We start from the raw sequence: 20,981 nt of genomic DNA on the forward strand, positions 1-20,981 counted from the left end.
AAGGTCCGTATAGTTAAAGCCATGGTTTTCCCAGTAGTGATGTATGGAAGTGAGAGCTGGACCATAAAGAAGGCTGATCGCCGAAGAATTGATGCTTTTGAACTATGGTGCTGGAGGAGACTCTTGAGAGTCCCATGGACTGAAATAAGATCAGACGTATCCATTCTTAAGGAAATCAGCCCTGAGTGCTCACTGGAAGGACAGATCGTGAAGCTGAGGCTCCAATACTTTGGCCACCTCATGAGAAGAGAAGACTCCCTGGAAAAGACCCTGATGTTGGGAAAGATGGAGGGCACAAGAAGAAGGGGACGACAGAGGACGAGATGGTTGGACAGTGTTCTCAATGCTACAAACATGAGTCTGACCAAACTGCGGGAGGCAGTGGAAGACAGAAGTGCCTGGCGTGCTCTGGTCCATGGGGTCACGAAGAGTCGGACACGACTAAACAACAACAGTTCAGATGACAACCTTGAGTGAGGTTAAGATCTTTGAGAACTGAAAGAAGAAAAGCCATCTATACTGACCCATTCTGGCCTCTTTTTCTTAAGGACGACTGCTCCTGCTCAGGGTGGATAAAAATCAATGGTTTTTTTAATTAACTTTTTAAATTAAAAAATCAGACTTTTTTATTCAAATCGGATTTTTTTTATTTAAATTGGATTTTTTTTAATTAAATCAGATTTTTTAAATTTAAATTGGATTTTTAAAATAAAATGCTTTTGGAGGAAAATTTATTCTAAAGAAAGTTTTCTATTTAAGTTATAGTCCAAAGGCTATTCATCAGGAAATAAGGATTTGTTTTAAGTTTTTCATGTGTGCTAAATGTCTTAAGGGTTTTTTTATTAAAAAATTGTTCAACCACATCAGTTAACCAACATGGATACATATGCTCATGTTATTGTTTCAGTTAAATTAATTGTTTAAATTGTGATGAAGGAAATGATTCTTTTTCTCCTTCAAATCAAGTACAGCAGAAAAGTTGTCCAAATAGAAACTGTTAACTTATTAAACCTCACCATCATTTCATAATTATCGGTCTATGTATTTCTAATAGTAGAACCAAATCAGTCATTTTTGATATAACTGTAAAAACGACTCTGAAAATTGATGATTCAAAAAAGGAAGCCTTCCTTCCAGTTGTCAATAATAAGAGGATGCCAGCAAGGTTGAACCTTTCTGTTAAAAAAGGATTTTATCATTCCAAAAAGAAAACCTTCCTCCACTTGTCAATATTAAGAGCAGGGGTAGGCAACCCAAGGCCCAGGGTCTGGATCTGGCCCCATTGCCTTCTAAATCCGGTCCACAGACGGTCTGGGAAGCAGCATGTTTTGATATGAGTAGAATGTGTGCTTTTATTTAAAATGCATCTCTGGGTTATTTGTGGGGCATAGGAATTTGTTCTTTTTTCCCCCTTCAAAATATAGTCCAGCCCAACACAAGGTCTGAGGGACGGTGGACCAGCCCCCTGCTGAAAAAGTCTGCTGACCCCTGTAACTGGGTGTTGCCCAAAGCTGAGCCAACATCCTGCCCACCCGTGGCAGAAAAACCAGGTGAGACTTGAACCCCATAATGTGTGCTGCAGAAAGAGAGAAATCCCATTTGTGATGTGAAAGTAGCTTTAGATACCCATCACCATATTTTTCGCTCCATAAGAGGAAAACAAGAAAAAAAATATTCTGAATGAAATTCTGAATGAAACAGTGCATCTCTGGGTTCATAGGAATGTGTTCATTATTATTTTTTCCCAAAATAATCCGGCCCGAGGGACAGTGGACTGGCCCCCTGCTGAAAGTTTGCTGACCCCTGTACAGTACTAGATTGTGCGAGTGTCTTTCCTCAATAAACCAAGTCTTCAGCCAAAGACGCACAGGTAATTCAGGATATTCAGACCAGAGGCATATTTGGGGGGGGGGGGAGTGAACCAGCAACTCAAGATGAGCAGATCTAAGAAGTGTAAATCCACTTACTTATTTGCCCCAGGGGGCAGTTTGGTCAAGCTGGGTTTCAAGGCTGCCGAAAGGCACAGAGTTTGCCCGCCCATCCCAGCAAACAGCTGCTGCCCTGCCTAGTGACTGTATTTTTCCGTGTATGAGACTGTATTTTCCCCCAATTTCTTTAATTCTTGATTTCCTCGACATCTGATGGGAGGGCGTTCCACAGGGCGGGCACCACCACCGAGAAGGCCCTCTGCCTGGCTCCCTGCAACCTTGCTTCTCGCAGGGAGGGAAGCGCCAGAAGGCCTGCGGGAGAGCCTACTGTGAATAGGCTCTATAGGCAAAGTGAACTCAACACAGGCTCTCCTTGTGCATCACCCGCATCGAAACAAGAGCAAAAGAGAGAGCAAACAATAAGAGAGGGAAAAGAAGCAAGAGCACCTCAATTTCAGCTCTCCCTCCGGCTCCTATTTATTTGGCTTAGTGTAAAGAAGAAGCTCCCCTAAACATGAAGATTTACAGCCGGACAAAAGGTGTATTTTAACATTTTGGTGGGAGCCACCCAGACTGGCTGGAGAAACCCAGCCAGATGGGCAGGGTATATGTCAGGCACCCCCCAAACTCAGCCCTCCAACTATTTTGGGACTACAACTCCCATCATCCCTAGCTAACAGGACCAGTGGTCAGGGATGATGGGAATTGTAGTCCCAAAACAGCTGGAGGGCCAAGTTTTGCCATCACTGGGTGAAGAATCCAGAACCAGCGAGATCAAGCCTTCCACAAAGACTAGAATAAATTTACATTTGAAAGACAACTGTAAGTAATTAACATCAGTAGCAGGGTGATCTGAAGATTTGCCAGAAGAAAGGCAACCAAATTCAGGATGAATAATGTAATTAACTTCCGGAATGACATCACAAGAACAGGAAAGGACGTGAAATGCATGGAAGCAAAATTGAAGTTTGTAAAAAACCATTGGGCGGGAGGGAGGCTCAGCAGAGCTAAAGAGATTTCGTATGAAGACATGTTGTCATGCAATGCGACTATATGTAAAATGAATAAAAGATATTTTTAAAAAGATGGGCGGGGTATAAATAATAAATTAATAATCATCACCAGTTGTTGTCACTAGACCAGGCATAGGCAACCTCGGCCCTCCAGATGTTTTCAGACTACAATTCCCATCATCCCAGACCACTGGTGTTGTTAGCTAGGAATGATGGGAGTTGTAGTCTCAAAACCTCTGAGGTATCCAAGGCGGAGACCCCCCCACCGCGGACCGGCCCTCTCACCGTCGGGAGCCAGGCCTGGGGACCCCCCCCCCGCCTCCTCCTCCTCAGTCCGACACCGAAGGAGAGGCTCCCTCGCCTCCCAGCGCCCGGGGACTCGCGCGCTCCTCGCGGTTCCCTCCTGAGGGGCGAAGCGCTTCCTTCGCCGCCGCCAGTACCTGTGCTGTCGGAGACGTTGCCCACGGAGGTCGCCATGGCTCCGGCGACAAGGCTCGGCTCCACGTCCGCCGGGGGCAGCGACGACTCACGAAATGGCGGTCGGGGACGCGCGCGGAGGGGGACGCTAGCCGCGGCCGGATCTTCTTTTGACAAAGTAGTCCCTCCCTTTCCGCGCCTCGGGGTGGGGCGACGCGCTTCCCTGCCGCCGGAGAAGTCGGAAAGAAGAAGGGAGGCGGGACGCCGAAATAGCCTGGGCTGGAGGAGCCGAAACGGCCGCCGAGGGAGGAAAACGTTCGCGTGTATCCCTCCGCCGCGCGAAAGCCGATACACTGCGGTAATTTGATGAGGCGCGCTTGCGCCATGCAGGACAGTCGCCTCGCCTAAGCCAAAGAAATGTGCGCGCTTCGGGGAACGCTCGCCTCGCCTCAGCGAAAGTAAGGCTGAGGCGTGTCACGCAAGGGGGGGGGGGAGAGAGCGGGAAAGATGGCCGAGGGCAACTCCCATCATCCCTAGCTAACAAGACCAGTGGTGAGGGATGGTTTTATTTGGGTCTGGGTAAAAGGCGGATCCTCATGGATCCTACACTTTTTAAAAAAATAACTCCAACAAATTCAGTGTCAAATCACACCTAGAAGGCACGGCTACAAACTGGGCTATAAAAAACGTGGATCCAACAATTTGCCACGCTGCAGCACCACAAAAACATGGATCCGAGGCACGGATCCTCAAGAATTCATATGACTTTTTCATTCAAATTAAATAAAACCACCATGATACTGTAGACTATGTCTTACTCTGTAGACAGCATCAAAAAAACATGCATCCACTGTTTCGTGGGGCCACAGGGGCGCAAAAACATGGTTAAAAAACACGGATCCTCATGAATCCTCGTGATTTTTGAACTAGATCAGCCCAAAGTCAACATCAGATAAAACATCATGGCGGGTCTGCATAAAAGGCGGATCTACACGGATCCTCATGGATCCTCCACTTTTTAAAAAATAATTCCAACAAATGCAGTGTCAAATCACACCTAGAAGGCACGCCTACAAACTGGACTATAAAAAACGTGGATCCAACACTTTGCCGCGCTGCAGTACCATAAAAACATGGATCCGAGGCACGGATCCTCATGAATTCATATGATTTTTATATTGAAACAAAATAAAAACACCATGCTACTGTAGACCACATCTTAGTCTGTAGGAGGAACCAAAAAAATCACGCATCCACTGTTTCGTGGTGCCGTAATGGCGCAAAAACATGGTTAAAAAACACGGATCCTCATGAATCCTCATGATTTTTGCACTAGATCAGCCCAAACTCACTTTCAAATTACACATCATGTCCAGGGGCACAACATCCACCACAGAAATCACGGATCCATGGCTTCCTGGCCATACCATGGCCCAAAAACGTGGTTTTCAAGTACAAATCCTCATGAATCCTCACACTTTTTGCAGTGGACCAACCCAAACTCACCGTCAAATCACACATCATTCCCAGGGGCACTGCCTGCACCACAGAAAACTCGGATCCACGCCTGCCTGGCCACGCCCTGGCCCAAAAACGTGGTTCCGAAGCACGGATCCTCATGAATCCTCATGATTTTTGCACTAGATCAACCCAAAGTCACCATCAGATCAAACATCATGGCCATGGCCACAGCATCCACCACAAAAATCACGGATCCACAGCTTCCTGGCGAAACCGTGGCCCCAAAACGTGGTTTTCAAGAACGGATCCTCATGGATCCTCACGCTTTTTGCATTGGGCCACCCCAAACTCACCGTCAAATCACACATCATTCCCAGGGGCACAGCCTGCACCACAAAAAACTTGGATCCACGGCTTCCTGTCCAATCCAAGGCCCAAAAACGTCGTTTTGAAGCACGGATCCTCATGGATCCTCACTCTTTTTGCACTAGATCAGCCCAAACTCACCATCAAATCACACATCATTCCCAGGGGCACAGCCTGCTCCACAGAAAACTCGGATCCATGGCTTCCTGGTCACTCCATGGCCCAAAAACATGGTTTTGAAGCACGGATCCTCATGGATCCTCACGCTTTTTGCATTGGGCCAACCCAAACTCACCGTCAAATCACACATCATTCCCAGGGGCACAGCTTACACCACAAAAAACTCGGATCCACGGCTTCCTGGCCACTCCATGGCCCAAAAACATGGTTTTGAAGCACAGATCCTCATGGATCCTGACTCCTTTTGCATTGGGCCAACCCAAACTCACCATCAAATCACATATCATGTCCAGGGGCACAGCCTGCACCACAAAAAACTCGGACCCACTGCTTCCTGGCAATGCCATGGCCCAAAAACGTGGTTTTGAAGCACAGATCCTCATGGATCCTCACGCTTTTTGCATTGGCCCAACCCAAACTCACCATCAAATCACACATCATGTCCAGGGGCACTGCCTGCACCACAAAAAACTCGGATCCACGGCTTCCTGCCCACTCCATGGCCCAAAAACGTCGTTCCGAAGCACGGATCCTCATGGATCCTCACGCTTTTTGCACTAGATCAGCCCAAACTCACTGCCAAATCACACATCATGTCCAGGGGCACAGCCTGCACCACAAAAAACTCGGATCCACGGCTTCCTGGCCACTCCATGGCCCAAAAACATGGTTCCGAAGCACGGATCCTCTTGGATCCTCACGCTTTTTGCATTGGGCGACCCCAAACTCACTGTCAAATCACACATCATTCCCAGGGGCACAGCCTGTACCACAAAAAACGTGGATCCACGGCTTCCTGGCCACTCCATGGCCCAAAAACGTGGTTCCGAAGCACGGATCCTCATGGATCCTCACGCTTTTTGCATTGGGCCAACCCAAACTCACCGTCAAATCACACATCATGTCCAGGGGCACTGCCTGCACCACAAAAAACTCGGATCCACGGCTTCCTGCCCACTCCATGGCCCAAAAACGTGGTTCCGAAGCACGGATCCTCATGGATCCTGACTCCTTTTGCATTGGGCCAACCCAAACTCACCATCAAATCACACATCATGTCCAGGGGCACAGCCTGCACCACAAAAAACGTGGATCCACGGCTTCCTGGCCACTCCATGGCCCAAAAATGTGGTTCCGAAGCACGGATCCTCTTGGATCCTCACGCTTTTTGCATTGGGCGACCCCAAACTCACCGTCAAATCACACATCATTCCCAGGGGCACAGCCTGCACCACAAAAAACTTGGATCCACGGCTCCTGGCCACTCCAAGGCCCAAAAACGTGGTTTTGAAGCACGGATCCTCATGGATCCTCATGCTTTTTGCATTGGGCCACCCCAAACTCACCGTCAAATCACACATCTTTCCCAGGGGCACAGTTTACACCACAAAAAACTCGGATCCACGGCTTCCTGGCCACTCCATGGCCCAAAAACGTGGTTTTGAAGCACGGATCCTCATGGATCCTGACTCCTTTTGGATTGGACCACCCCAAACTCACTGTCAAATCACACATCATGTCCAGGGGCACTGCCTGCACCACAAAAAACTCGGATCCACTGCTTCCTGGCAATTCCATGGCTCAAAAACTTGGTTTTGAAGCACGGATCCTCATGGATCCTTACACTTTTTGCATTGGGCCACCCCAAACTCACCGTCAAATCACACATCATTCCCAGGGGCACAACTCACAAATCATGAGTTGCACTACAAAAATCACAAAAATCCCCTTACCTGCACTGTTAATGTCACCACTGCAATATTATTATTAGAGCCGATAGGAGAATATATGACTACCGTATTTTTCGCTCTATAGGACACACTTTTTACCCTCCAAAAATTAAGGGGAAATGTGTGTGCGTCCTATGGAGCGAATGCAGGCTCCTTGGCTTCAGCGATAGCAACACGAAGCCTCCGAAGCGCAGAGGGAGCGCTCCCTCCACGCTCCAGAGGCTACGCGTTGCTTTCGCTGAAGCCTGGAGAGCGAGAGGGGTCGGTGCGCACCGATCCCTCTTGCTCTCCAGGCTTTGCTTCACTGGAGAGGCACTGCACAACGTTTCCTCTCTGTGCAGCGCCCCTTCAGTGAAGCTGGAGGAGAAATGGAAGGGGCTCCGTTTCTCATCCCGCTTCGCTGAAGGGGCGCTGAGCGGAGAGGGGGAGATTTTTTTTCTCCTTGCTCTCCCCCTCCTATGGTTCGGTGCGTCCTATGGTCCGGTGCGTCCTATAGAGTGAAAAATATGGTATACATTGTACCAAGATATGGTTCAAATACATGCCAAAGTATTAAAGAGGAGAAAAAATATGAAACTGCTTACATACTGTCAACTAATATCCAGATTCAAGAAAGACTGTATGGCAAACATACAGTGAAAATCAGTGAAAAGATAGAATTTGAGTCCATCATAACAGAGTTCTACCTTCTGGGTAAAATTTATAAACTATTACTCAAATATGACACCAAGCCCGAACAAGCAAAACCTTATATGACAAAATGGATTCAAAAATTTTAAGAGCAGTTCACAGTAGAACAGTGAGAACAGTTATGAATAAAGGAATAAAATTTACTGCAAATTAAGCCCTAAAACAAAATTGGTACAGTGGAACCTCAGGTTGCAGACATAACCCGTGACTGAGGCACGTCCGCAACCCACAGCGTTCGCATCCTGAAGCGCCACGTCTGCACAGGCACTGGTGCAATTTGGCGCTTCTGCGCATATGAAAGACCCAGTTCTCTGAGTGCATGTTCTGGAAGCTGGGCAATAGGGGCAGTACAGGATTCCTTTTGGTGTACTGACCTCCCCGCTGCACCAAGGATTCCCTGCCCGAGCTGCTTCAGGTCATCGCGGATGTTCTCCTGGAGATACCTAGTTTGGTTGTCCTAGGGGATTTTAACATCCATGCCAACATGACCTTACAAGGGGCTGCTTGGGACTTCGTGGAAAGCATGGCCTCCATGGGGCTGTCCCTGAATAAGTTTGGCCCAACTCATAGTCACGGACATGCCTTAGACCTAGTGTTCACCAATAGTGACATGGGTGATATGACACTAGGTAAAAGTGAAACAAAAGAAGTGCCATGGTCAGATCACTTCCTGGTGCAACTGGACTTCTCCGTGACCCTTCTCCTCTGCAGGGAGGTGGGACCAATGCGGATGGTCCGCCCCCGCCACTTAATGGATCCAAATGGTTTCCAGTGAGTGGTAGGGGATGTTTTATCCCATGTTGATGGCCTTTCAGCTGATTCCCTGGTGGCCCGCTGGAATGTGGAGTTGACCAGGGCTATCGACTGTCTGGCTCCGAAGCGCCCTCTCTGAATGCATGGAGCCCTGACAGCCCCGTGGTTTTCTTTGGAGCTGCGGGTGAGGAAACAATCGCTGAGACGGCTAGAGTGCCGGTGGCAGAAAACTCATTCTGAATTGGACCGGACACAGGTTAGAGCTCAATGTCGAGCCTACCAAGTGGCGATAGCAACAGCAAAGAAGACTTTCTTCACCGCCTCTATTGCATCTGCAGAAAATAGTAGCAGGAGACTCTTTCTGGTGGTTTGCAATTTAACGGAACCACCTTTACCACCGGGGCCTTGTAAAGACCCCAAGACCTCCTGCAACGATTTTTCAATTTTTTATGCAGATAAAGTTGCTCATATTCGGAAGGAGGTAGACAACACTGTGGGAGCAGGGTCGGGGCGAGAGAGTGCTAGAGCTCTGTCTGGTCAAGTTGCATGGAATCAATTTCAATCCGTTACCCCCGAGAATGTGGACAGGTTGCTTGGATGCGTGAAACCAACCACCTGTCTCCTTGATCCTTGCCCATCCTGGCTAATAAAAGCAAGCCGGGAAGGGCTGGGCAATGGGCTCTGCGGGGTGGTGAATGCTTCCCTCTGTGAGGGGGCATTCCCAGACCCGCTGAAAGAGGCGGTCATTAAACCGCTTCTTAAAAAAACATCTTCAGACCCGGCCAGTATGGCCAACTATCGCCCAGCCTCAAATCTTCCATTCTTGGGCAAGGTGATTGAGCGGGTGGTTGCTGAACAACTCCAGGCACGCCTGAAAGAAGCGGACCATTTGGATCCCTTCCAATCGGGATTCAGGTCTCCTCATGGGACTGAAACTGCCTTGGTCGCGACAATCGATCATAACATCCTTCTGGACCGTCTAGAGGAGCTGGGAGCTGAGGGCACTGTTATACAGTGGTTCTGCTCCTTCCTCCTGGGCTGTGTCCAGAAAGTGGTGGTGGGGGATGAGTGTTCAGACTTACTTGTGGGGTGCCTCAGGGTTCCGTCCTCCCCTCCATGCTTTTTAACATCTACAAGAAGCTGCTGGGAGAGATCATCAGGGGGTTTGGGCTTGGTGTCCATCAATATGCGGATGATACCCAGCTCTACCTCTCTTTCAACTCAGAACCAGTGAAGGTGGTGAAGGTCCTGTGTGAGTGCTTGGAGGCGGTTGGAGGATGGATGGCAGCTAGTGGATTGAGGTTGAATCCTGACAATAATGAAGTTCTGTTCTTGGGGGACAGGGGGTGGGCTGGTGTGAAGGACTCCCTGGTCCAGAATGGGGTAACTGTGCCCCTGAAGGGCCAGGTGCACAGCCTGGGAGTCATTTTGGACTCACAGCTGTCCATGGACGCACAGGTCAATTCTGTATCCAGGGCAGCTGTCTACCAGCTCCATCTGGTACGCAGGCTGAGACCCTACCTGCCCGGAGACTGCCTCACGAGAGTGGTGCATGCTCTTGTTATCTTCCGCTTGGACTACTGCAATGTCCTCTACGTGGGGCTACCTTTGAAGGTGACCCAGAAACTACAACTAATCCAGAACGCAGCAGCTAGTCTGGTGACTGGGAGTGGCCACCAAGACCATATAACACATGTCCTGAAAGACTTACATTGGCTCCCAGTACATTTCTGAGCACAATTCAAAGTGTTGGTGCTGACCTTTAGAGCCCTAAACGGCCTCGATGCAGTATACCTGAAGGAGCATCTCCACGCCCATCATTCTGCCCAGACACTGATGTCCAGCACCAAGGGCCTTCTGGTGGTTCCCTCACTGTGAGAAGCAAAGTGACAAGGAACCAGGCAGAGGGCCTTCTTGGTTGTGGCGCCCGCCCTGTGGAATGTCCTCCCATTAGATGTCAAAGAGATAAACAACTACCTGACATTTAGAAGACATCTGACGACAGCCCTGTTTAGGGACGTTTTTAATGTGTGACTTTTTAATGTATTTTTATTTCATTTTTTGGGAAGCCACCCAGAGTGGCTGGGGAAACCCAGCCAGATGGGCAGGGTACAAATATATATATATATATATTTGTAGTAGTAGTAGTAGTACTTTGTAGGATTTGATAATCTTTATAGGTCTTTTAAATTTCTTATCTATACACGCAGCCTCTCTCACGGCGGCCGTACAGGCTGTATGGGCAGCTGCTCTCCTGGTGACCATACGGGCAGCCATGCATGCACAGTCCGTACAGGACATCATCCAGGACTTGTTACCATATTATAGCTGCCACAAAATCTATCGGCATGCCACCAGAACCAGGGAAGCCTTGCCAGTTGCAGCTCACACAGTTGAAGTGAAATAAAAGAGTAGATCGGAAAGAAAGTTCCCCAGACTGCAGGAAAAGATAACAGTAGCTCTAGCAGCTGATTCAGTGCAGGCTGCTGAGGGGTTTGACTCCTTAAGATCACCAACTGACTATGAGACACCTGGAAAGCACTCAGCCTCAGATGACCTCCACTCCAAAAGGTGGGAAAGAGGATTTGACAGTGACCAATATTGATTATTTTGATAGCAGCCCCATATTCTCAACACAAAGTGAGAAGTGTTTGGACAAATCACTGATTTGTACATCAGTTCCCCCATGGCACAACTGTACCTTCCCCACACTCAGTCTACAAACCATGGGACTTGGGTTCAGTTGGCAACATCTGTGTGTATGACTATGACATAAACGCACTGAAAGGATCAAACTGGATAAATGATCGCATAATAGATGCCTTTATTGCCTCCAGGGTGATCATGGCCAAAGAGCTAGGTCACAATGGAACAATTTTCCCACTTACCGTACTTGCCACTTCATGCAGATATGTCAAAGATTGCCAGTGCAAGCTCTGAAGAACTGTTTGAGATTTGGAGTGCTAAAGAAAGATGTTTTGATTATTCCAGTAAATGACAGAGAAGTCCACTGGAAACTGATAGTAACCATTTTTAAAAGGAAGACCATGCTCTATCTAGATTCCAAACATGGATTGAACCACTCTGTGATTGATGCAATAACATCCTTCTTAGCATGTCTATATGAGATGGATTCAAAATATCCCTATAGTTTTGCGGCTGATCATTTTTTGCACCAACTGATATACCCAGGCAAGGTACCGTAATTCCAGTGACTATGGTCCTTTCACATGTACCATTGCCCATCTGATTGCTTCTGCTGCCCAATTACAGTTCATACAAAAGGATATGGCTGCCATTAGACCCTGGATTGCAAAAGAAATAATACAGTACTGTGGGAAAACCTATTTTGAAGGACAAGACAAATATTTTCAAGTGGAAATTGATGCTGTTCCTCCCAAGAAGAGACAAATCTTGAACGAGATTTATATTACTGTGTCTCGATCATGCCCAGAGGGATGGAAGGATACACTAACCTATTGCTCAGATATCCTTGTTTGAAGGCTGCTGGTCACTATGTTTCTTGAAGGAAGGGTGCAGGAGGCCCAGTGGTGACCTAACTATGGCTTACTGTGAAGGAAACTGCAAGGACTGGTACCACTGCTTTCGCATAGGCATTGATTCAAAAGATCTTCCAGAGGTTTTTATGTGTCCAGACTGTCAATCCACTGTGGCCAAATAGATTTTGAAACTGCGAACTGTCATATTCCACAGGTTGGTATAATACAGCAAAATCCAAACATATAGTTTTCATCATCATGGCAGGGATGGTCCTTTTCCATAGAATTCTTATTTATGGAGTTAGTTTTTATATCCTGCTTTTCTCTACTTGAAGGAGTCTCAAAGTGGCTAAAAATCTCCTTTCCCTTCCACCCCCACAACAGACACCTTGTGAGGTAGGTGGGGCTGAGAGAGTTCAGAGAGAAGTGTGACTGGCCCAAGGTCACCCAGCAGCTGCAGGTGGAGGAGCGGGGAAGCGAACCCAGCTCACCAGATTAGAGTCCACCGCTCTTAACTACTACACCACAGAAACGTATCTCTTAAAACTCTGGAGCAAGCTGTTCAGTTCAGCCTCATAGTGATACTGATTTGTGGAGGGAAGGTTGGTGATGAGCAAGATCTGTTCCCATTTCCCAACACAGAGACCATAGAGCAGTTTCTTTTGGGGGCTGAACCTGCAGAGTGTTTCTGTTCAGAATTTCCGTGGCAGAAATTGGCTAAGTGCCTTTATAAACATTCAGCTTCTCAAATCGAACCCCATCATGAAACTTTCAGGTGTAGCTGTTGGAGGTGGAGGCAGAGAAGGTGCTAGTCCTTACCTCCCTCCTCCCAGCCTATCATTGCCCAATGGACTGAATTTCAGGGCTTTTGCATGTAAAGGGCAAGCTTGTTCTTTACTTGTTTAGACTCTTTAAACTTGGAAACAGATATTTGGCTCCATGACCAAAATGACCAAAAGGGTCAGCTTCTAGAGGACTGGAAAGATCATAATTGTACTTCCCCTATCCTCAGCCCTAACTCCGTTGAGTATTTTTTGTTATGAGACTGAGTGTTTGGGGCTGATGCTGTAGCATTCTTGTCTGGGGGCTTGATGGAAAAACAGAAAAGTGACCCTCACCTAACTCTCCAATGCCCTTCAACAAGAATGCTGTAGGAAATATTGCTAAGCCCAAAGGGAGGCAAGAATTTGCTTCAGCTCACCTTGTTAATGGCAGAGCAAAAGCTATGCGTGTGTCATTCTCAATCAGTCTACTTTCAGGACTGATTTTAGAACCCTCTTATATCAGGCCACATGGTCACTGGAGGTGGCCCCATCATGCAAACTTGACTATCCACACAGGGACCATCTATTTTTGTTTTTTTCCCTGATACTGGATTTTAAGTTACAGTTACATCTTTTAAAACAGCTGTCAGTATATCACACTTTATTCCACTTGCCTTCCAAAGGAACACGTGGCTCTCCCCACATAGCGGGTTAGGTTGAGACTGCTGATCCAAAGTAATCAGTAATTTTTACGGTAATTACAATCCTGCTTTCCCTTGTACCAGCTTACCTTGACTTCAGTAAGGCCTTTGAAAAGGTCCCCCATGATATTATTGCAAAACAACTAGTAAAATGTGGGCTAGACAAAGCTACTGTTAGGTGGATTTGTAATTGGTTGATGGGCTGAACCCAAAGAGTGCTCATCAGTGGCTCACCTTCATCCTGGGAAAAAATGACTACTGGGGTTCCACAAGGTTCTGTCCTGGGCCTGGTGCTATTCAATATTTTTATAAATGATTTGGATGATGGAATAGAGGGTGTGCTAATCAAATTTGCAAATGACTGCAAACTGGGAGGGGTTGCTAATACACCAGAGGACAGGGTCAGAATTCAAAATGACCTGAATAGCCTAGAGAGCTGGGCCAAAATCAACAATATGGAGTTCAGTAGGGAGAAATGTAAGGTACTGCACCTGGATAGAAAAAATGAAATGCACAGGTGGGGGACACTTGGCTTGACAACAGTACCTGTGAAAGGGATCTGGGAGTCTTAGTCGACCACAAGCTGAATATGAGTCAACGGTATGATGTGGCAGCTAAGAATGCCAATGCAATTCTGGGCTGCATCAATAGGAGTACTGTATAGTGTCTAGATCAAGTGAAGGAATGCTACCACACTATTCTGGTTGGTTGGTCAGACCACACCTGAAGTACTGTGTCCAGTTGAAGAAGGATATTGTCAAGTTGGAGCATGTCCAGAGGAGGGTGACCAAAATGTAAAAGGTCTGGAATTCAAGCCCTATGAGGAGAGACTTAGGGAGCTGGATTTGTTTAATCTAGAGAAGAGAAGATTAAGGAGTGACATGATAGCCATGTTTAAATATTTGAAGGGATGTCATGTTGAAGAGGGAGCAAGCTTGTTTTCTGCTGTTCTAGAGACTAGGATGCAGAATAATGGATTCAAACTATGGGAAAAGAGATTCCACCTGGGCGTGGTAATCCAGTCAGGGAAAAAGGGAGGCATACTATGTTTAGGGCACCGTTTCCAGCCCCTTCCCCTTTTCGGGGTGAGCATAGTGGATTCTAAAAAGGGCTGCTCAGTCATGGATACAGCTGCTGAGCTGCTCAACGGCCTCATTCCTTGAGTCAGAACGACTGACCGCCCATGTGTCGGTTCATGACTAGGGGCTTCACATTCCTGCCACAGTAGCCATTTAGTGATGGCCATGGGGGGAGGGTTTGGGGAGGTTGGGTTTGGTTTTTGGAAGACGCCTGTGCGTGAATTTGTTTTATGTGTGTAGATCAGTGCACGCTGACCAACGCACAGTCTTCGCAGTAGGGCTCTGTTCTGATGGCATGAGTAGTCACGACAAACTGGTGGATCCTATCTGCTGCAGCCTTCATCCGCCTTCAGAGCCGTTGTAACACACTGCTTGTTATCACCCGCCTGTTCTGCCGTTGAGGACTTCTTGGATCATTCTTTGTCTAACTCCTTCCCTGTTATGTACTAAGCTTGGATCCTAGAACAATAGGCAAGTAGGATCCTAGAATGCAAGAACTGATTGGCTTGCAGGAAAAGACCAATCAGGCTCCAGGAGGGAAGCAGAATCAGCTAGTCAGACGGGACTCATTGTGTAAATAATGTACAGTGGTGCCTCGCAAGACGAAATTAATTCGTTCCGCAGGTCTCTTCATCTTGCGAGTTTTTCGTCTTGCGATGCACGGTTTCCCATAGGAATGCATTGAAAATCAATTAATGCGTTCCTAGGGAAACCGCCTTCAGACCAGGTCCGGGGACAGTCTGTCCCCGGACCTCTTCTGAAGGCTGGGGGGGGGGGACAAGGGCTTTTCTTCCCACCCCCAGCATTTTAAAAAACCCCGGGACAGCGGAGGACTTCTCCGCTGTCCGGGCGATCTTAAAATGCTGGCGGGAGGCATTTTAAAATCGCCCCGGGACAGCGGAGGACTTCTCCGCTGTCCGGGGCGATTTAAAAGCCCCTGGGAAGGCAGGCAGGGGGGACAAAGACTTTCGCCCCCCGCCCGCCTTCAGAAGGTGTTCCCGCCCCGCCGCCTGGCTTCGGAGCATCGTTCCGAAGCCCGGCGGCGGCGGGAGGAGGCGTTCCCGCCCCACCGCCCGGCTTCGGAGGAGGTCCGAGGACAGTGGGGAAGACGCGCTGCGCTTCCCCTCTGTCCCGGATATTTCCCTATGGGCTGTCGTCTTGTGAAGCAAGCCCATAGGGAAATTCGTCTTGCGAAGCGCCTCCAAAATGGAAAACCCTTTCGTCTAGCGGGTTTTCCGTCTTGCGAGGCGTTCGTCTTGCGAGGTACCACTGTATATAAAAGCCTGAGGTTTGGGGGGATATTCAATCACTGTTTTACAAGCTGCAATAAAGAGCATGAAATCACTACAGGACTCTGAGCATATTTAATTTTCTTTGACCTTACCACCTTGGGTGACCCTGCTGAGAGTACGAGATTCCCAATGGCTTCACTCACAAGGGTCATAGGAATGTGCAAGCCCACTCACCATGACAAGTGAGAGAACTGAGATAGATTGCACTGAGCCCTGGTTCTCATTAGACAAAGTGTTCCACCAAAAAGGCTCTGGCTCTGGTTGAGGACAGCTGGATATGTTTTGGGCCAGGGACCACCAGTAGGTTGCTGTTAGATGAGCGCCACACTCATGGGGGTTAATTGGAAGATAATTCCCACAGATAAGAAAGGTCACAGACTGTTTAGGGCTTTAAAGATTAGCACCAAAACATTGAACCTGATTTGATACTCCACCTGGAGCCAATCCAGCTGATGAACAACCAGCTGAATGTGGGCTCTCCACAAAGTCCAAGTAAGAACTCATGCATCTGCATTTTAGACCATTTGGAGTTTCTGGAGCAGTCTCAAGGGTAGCCCTGCATCTCTCTCTCTCTCTCTCTCTCTCTCTCTCTCTCTCTCTCTCTCTCTCTCTCTCTCTATCACATTTATACCCTGCACTCCCCGGCTCAGGTGTACAGCAAGTTAAAGTAGTCTAGTCTGCAGGTGACTACTGCATGGATCACCATGGCTAGGTTGGAAAGGGACAGGTACGGTACCGATCTCCTAACCTGATATAGATTCAAAAATTCCAGTTTGGCTACATTTGTGACCAATGCCTCCATAGAGACATAAGCATCCAGGATCACACCGGGACTCCTGAAGACGGCTACAGGTGACTATTGCACCCCATTAAGAGCTGGGAGCTGGCAAACCAAACTGAAATTATTCTGGCCCAGCCATTGGACGCCCATCTTTAATGGATAGATGGATAGAGATTCAGCCGACTCAGTTTCCTCCATCCCAGCACACCCACCTAAAAATTGGCCAATATATCCAGGGTAGCATCTGGCAGTAGATCCATGATGTTTGTGGTCAGATCTGTGGTTATGTACAAGATATTTGAATAAAGGGTGAGTTTGGGTTGGCCCAATACAAAAAGCGTGAGGATCCATGAGGATGCGTGCTTCAAAACCACGTTTTTGGTCCTTGGATTGGCCAGGAAGCCGTGGATCCAAGTTTTTTGTGGTGCAGGCTGTGTCCCATGGCATGAAGTGTGATTTGACAGTGATTTAGGGGTGGCCCAGTGCAAAAAGTGTGAGGATCCACGAGGATCCGTGCTTCAAAACTACATTTTTGGGCTACGGTGTCGCCAGGAAGCCATGGATCCGAGTTTTTTGTGGTGCAGGTTGTGCCCCTGGCCATGATGTGTGATTTGATGGTGAGTTTGGGTTGATCTAGTGCAAAAATCATGAGGATCCATGAGGATCCGTGCTTCGGAACCACGTTTTTGGGCCATGGAGTGGCCAGGAAGCTGTGGATCCGAGTTTTTTGTGGTGCAGGCTGTGCCCCTGGGAATGATGTGTGATTTGATGGTGAGTTTGGGCTGATCTAGTGCAAAAAACGTGAGGATCCATGAGGATCCGTGCTTCAAAACCACGTTTTTGGGCCATGGAGTTGCCAGGAAGCCGTGGCTTCGGACCTTCCTGTGTTCTTGATCCCTGCTCGGCCTCCTGTTCCTGACTATCCGGTACTCCTGTTCCCTGCTCGGCTTCCTGTTCCTGACTATCCAGTACTCCTGTTCCCTGCTCGGCCTCCTGTTCCCGACCATCCGGTGTTCCTGTTACCTGCTCAGCCTTCTGTTCCAGCGTTCCTGTTCCCCGCCCGGCTCTCTGCATCGGACCTCGCCCCTCTTCGTGTGGACTCTGCTACACTCACGGTACCTTACCCCCGGGACCAGCACAGTTTGCTCCCGCCACACCCGCACTCCCCCTTCGTAGGGGTGCGTTCGGGAAGAGCCAGAGGCCATGGCTGACCAGGCGGCTGCACTGGTGACTTTGGCCCAGGAGAACCAGGCCTTGACTCACAGCAGCTCAGTGACGCGGTTGTGGCACTTCAGCAACGCTTGGAAGCCCTACCGGCTCCTGGGGCCGACGCCCCGGCTCCTGGCAAGTACCCAGTGGCTTTGCCTGAGAAAGACTCCCCCTTGCTGGCAGACTATACGGGGTTTTGCAATCGTTTGGAGGTCGCGTTCGGCAACCCCCAGAAAGGGAGTCAAGCCAACCGGGCGATTCGGCGTTTGAAACAGGGCAAGTCCACGGTGGCCGCATATACCACGGAGTTTCGGCTGTTGGCACAGGACTTGACCTGGAATGATTCGGCACTGCGGGACCAGTATCTCGAAGGGCTTTCGGACGAGGTACTGGACCAGTTGGCCACAATGGAACGCCCCACCACGCTAGACACTCTCATTCAACGGAGTCTACAAATAGACGACCGGTTGGAGGATCGTCGTCAGGCCCGGGGTCGCCGACACTTCCAGTTCACGGCACCAGCTTTTTCCGGCAGCCCCACGGTCACAACTGATTTAACGGAGGAGCCTATGCAGCTCGGGGCAGTGCGGCCACGCCTTTCCCCCGCAGAGAAGGCGCGGCGTCGGGAGGGAAATCTCTGTCTTTACTGTGGCGGAAGTGGACACTTCGCTCGGTCTTGCCCTGAGAAACGCCAGCCGCAGGGAAACCGCCAACCCCAGTAGCTGATGGCCCTAGCTACCGGGGGTCCCAAACCGCGCAGAATGGGCCTGCACCAATGGACTTGCAACATCTTATGGTTTCGGTACGTTTATACCCTCCAGGTGGGCTCTGGATCCACACCCATGCTTTGGTAGATTCAGGGGCAACCCGCTCCTATATGGACGCTGCTTTTGCCGCCCATCATCAGGTGCCACTTCGGAACAAGCCAGTACCGGTCCAGGTGGAAGCGATTGACGGACGACTTCTGTGTTCAGGTGCCGTTACTCAGGAGACCCAGCCCCTGGTCCTGTGTTTCCAGCAGCACCGGGAGTTGCGAACTTTGGACATTGCCTCTATGCCCCGCTTCCCCCTGGTGCTCGGGATGGACTGGCTGGAAGCCCACAACGTTCAGATTGACTGGGTCAAACGGACCGTGCACTTCCCAGACCCATGTTCCCATGCTCAATCCGGGACGCTGGCGGCCGCGCCCTCAGAGGAGGCAGCACCCACGCTCCCAGCCGTGTATCAGGACTACCAGGACGTGTTCGAGGAACGGGGGGGCAGACCAGCTGCCGCCGCATCGGCCTTTTGACTGCGGCATAGACCTCCAACCCGGAGCGCCTTTACCAGTGAGTCGCTTATATTCTCTAACAGAGCCAGAGCGCGAGGCTTTGCAGGACTTTTTGCGCAAGAACCTGGAGCGTGGGTTCATTAGGCCTTCCACCTCGCCTACCGCGGCACCAGTGCTTTTCGTTAAGAAGAAATGTGGGGAACTCCGCCCTTGCCATGATTACCGAGCCCTGAACAAAATTACCGTCCCAGACCGGTACCCCTTGCCCCTTATCTCGGAGCTGCTGGAGCGGGTGCAAGGGGCACAGGTGTTCACCAAGCTGGACCTCCGGGGGGCCTACAACTTGATTCAGATCCGAGCCGGGGATGAGTGGAAGACAGCGTTTGGGACCCGGTACGGGCAGTTCGAATATTTGGTTATGCCTTTCGGTTTGTGCAACGCGCCTGCTGTGTTCCAACGCTACATCAACCACGTGTTTCAGGACTTGTTAGACAAGTACGTGGTGGTGTATTTGGATGACATACTGATTTACTCCCGTGACCCGGCTCGCCATGAGGGACATGTCCGGACCGTGCTGCAACGCTTGCGTGAGCACCGTTTGTACGCAAAGCTCAGCAAGTGCGAGTTCCATCAGCGGACTGTGGACTTCCTTGGTCACCGGCTCTCTCCGGATGGGGTGCAAATGGACCCGGGGAAGGTGACAGCGGTTCAAGAATGGGCGGCACCCCGGAACTGCAAGGACCTACAACGTTTCCTGGGGTTCGCCAATTACTACCGGACCTTCATCGCTGATTATGCTCATCGCACCACCCCGTTGACCCGGCTACTGCGCCCAAAGACGCCGTTTTCCTGGGACAAGGAGGCAGAGGAGGCGTTTCAGGGGTTGAAGGCCTGTTTCCAGAGGGCACCAATCTTACAACATCCTGACCCCTCTCGACCCTTTGTGGTGGAGACCGACGCCTCCAGTACGGCTCTCGGTGCCGTCTTGTCTCAACAGGTTGGTCCTGAAGCGCCACTCTTACCCTGTGCCTTCTATTCCCGCCAGCTCCTACCAGCGGAGCGTAACTATACTGTGTGGGAGCAGGAACTACTGGCCATCAAGGTAGCCTTTGAGGTCTGGCGCCACCATCTTGAGGGGGCACGACATCCGGTGGAGGTGAGAACCGACCACCGGAACCTGGAGTACCTCCAGACCACCCGCAAGCTGAACCAAAGACAGATCCGGTGGGCGTTGTTCTTTTCCCGGTTCCAGTTTCGGATCCGCTACATCCCTAGCTCTCAGAATCAGAAGGCGGATGCCCTGTCCCGGAAACCTGAAGACAACGCAGACACGGTACAGCAAGCAGAACCCACCACGATCCTACCTCCGGCTGCATTCCTGGCCACCCAGGAGGCGTAGCCACTGCAGGTTCGGGTGCGGGAACAGCAGCGGGTCGACGCTTGGGCCCAGGAACGACTCCGGGAACTGGCTGAAGGGTCCAGCCCACAGTATCCGGGGCTGGTCCTGCATCAGGTCCTCCTGCTGCACCACGGTCGTCTGTACATCCCGCCAGGGCCACTACGGCTGGAGGTTCTCCGGATGGCCCATGATGCCCCAGCAGCGGGGCACTTTGGACGGTATCGGACCACCCATCTGGTCAGTCGTGAGTTTTGGTGGCCCCGCCTGAAGGCTGACGTGGCTCGCTACGTTGCTGGTTGTGATGTCTGCCGGCGCGCCAAGGGACCTACCGGGCGACCCCCCGGCCTACTTCAGCCATTGCCAGTCCCACCGCGCCCTTGGCACACGGTTTCGTTGGACTTTGTAGTGGACTTACCCTCGTCTCGTGGCTGTACCTGCCTTCTGGTTT

General features: G+C 49.9%; 1 protein-coding gene across 2 annotated transcripts in view; it reads right to left on the bottom strand.

Moving 5' to 3' along the window:
- Positions 1 to 3,489, bottom strand: part of LOC308577824 (UDP-N-acetylglucosamine--peptide N-acetylglucosaminyltransferase 110 kDa subunit-like) — a 150,886-nt gene extending 147,397 nt beyond the window's left edge. The window contains exon 1 of one of the 2 annotated variants that reach the window (XM_081178207.1): positions 3,382 to 3,489. In XM_081178207.1, coding sequence (XP_081034333.1) covers positions 3,382 to 3,418 — 37 coding nt within the window. In that variant the 5' untranslated portion in view covers positions 3,419 to 3,489. The remainder of the gene's footprint in view (positions 1 to 3,381) is intronic. The other variant, XM_081178206.1, reaches the window with a different exon arrangement.
- Between the last annotated feature and the right edge of the window lie 17,492 nt (positions 3,490 to 20,981).

The sequence above is a fragment of the Podarcis bocagei genome (genome assembly GCF_964188305.1).
Source record: "Podarcis bocagei genome assembly, chromosome: W".
NCBI classification, from domain to species: domain Eukaryota; kingdom Metazoa; phylum Chordata; class Lepidosauria; order Squamata; family Lacertidae; genus Podarcis; species Podarcis bocagei.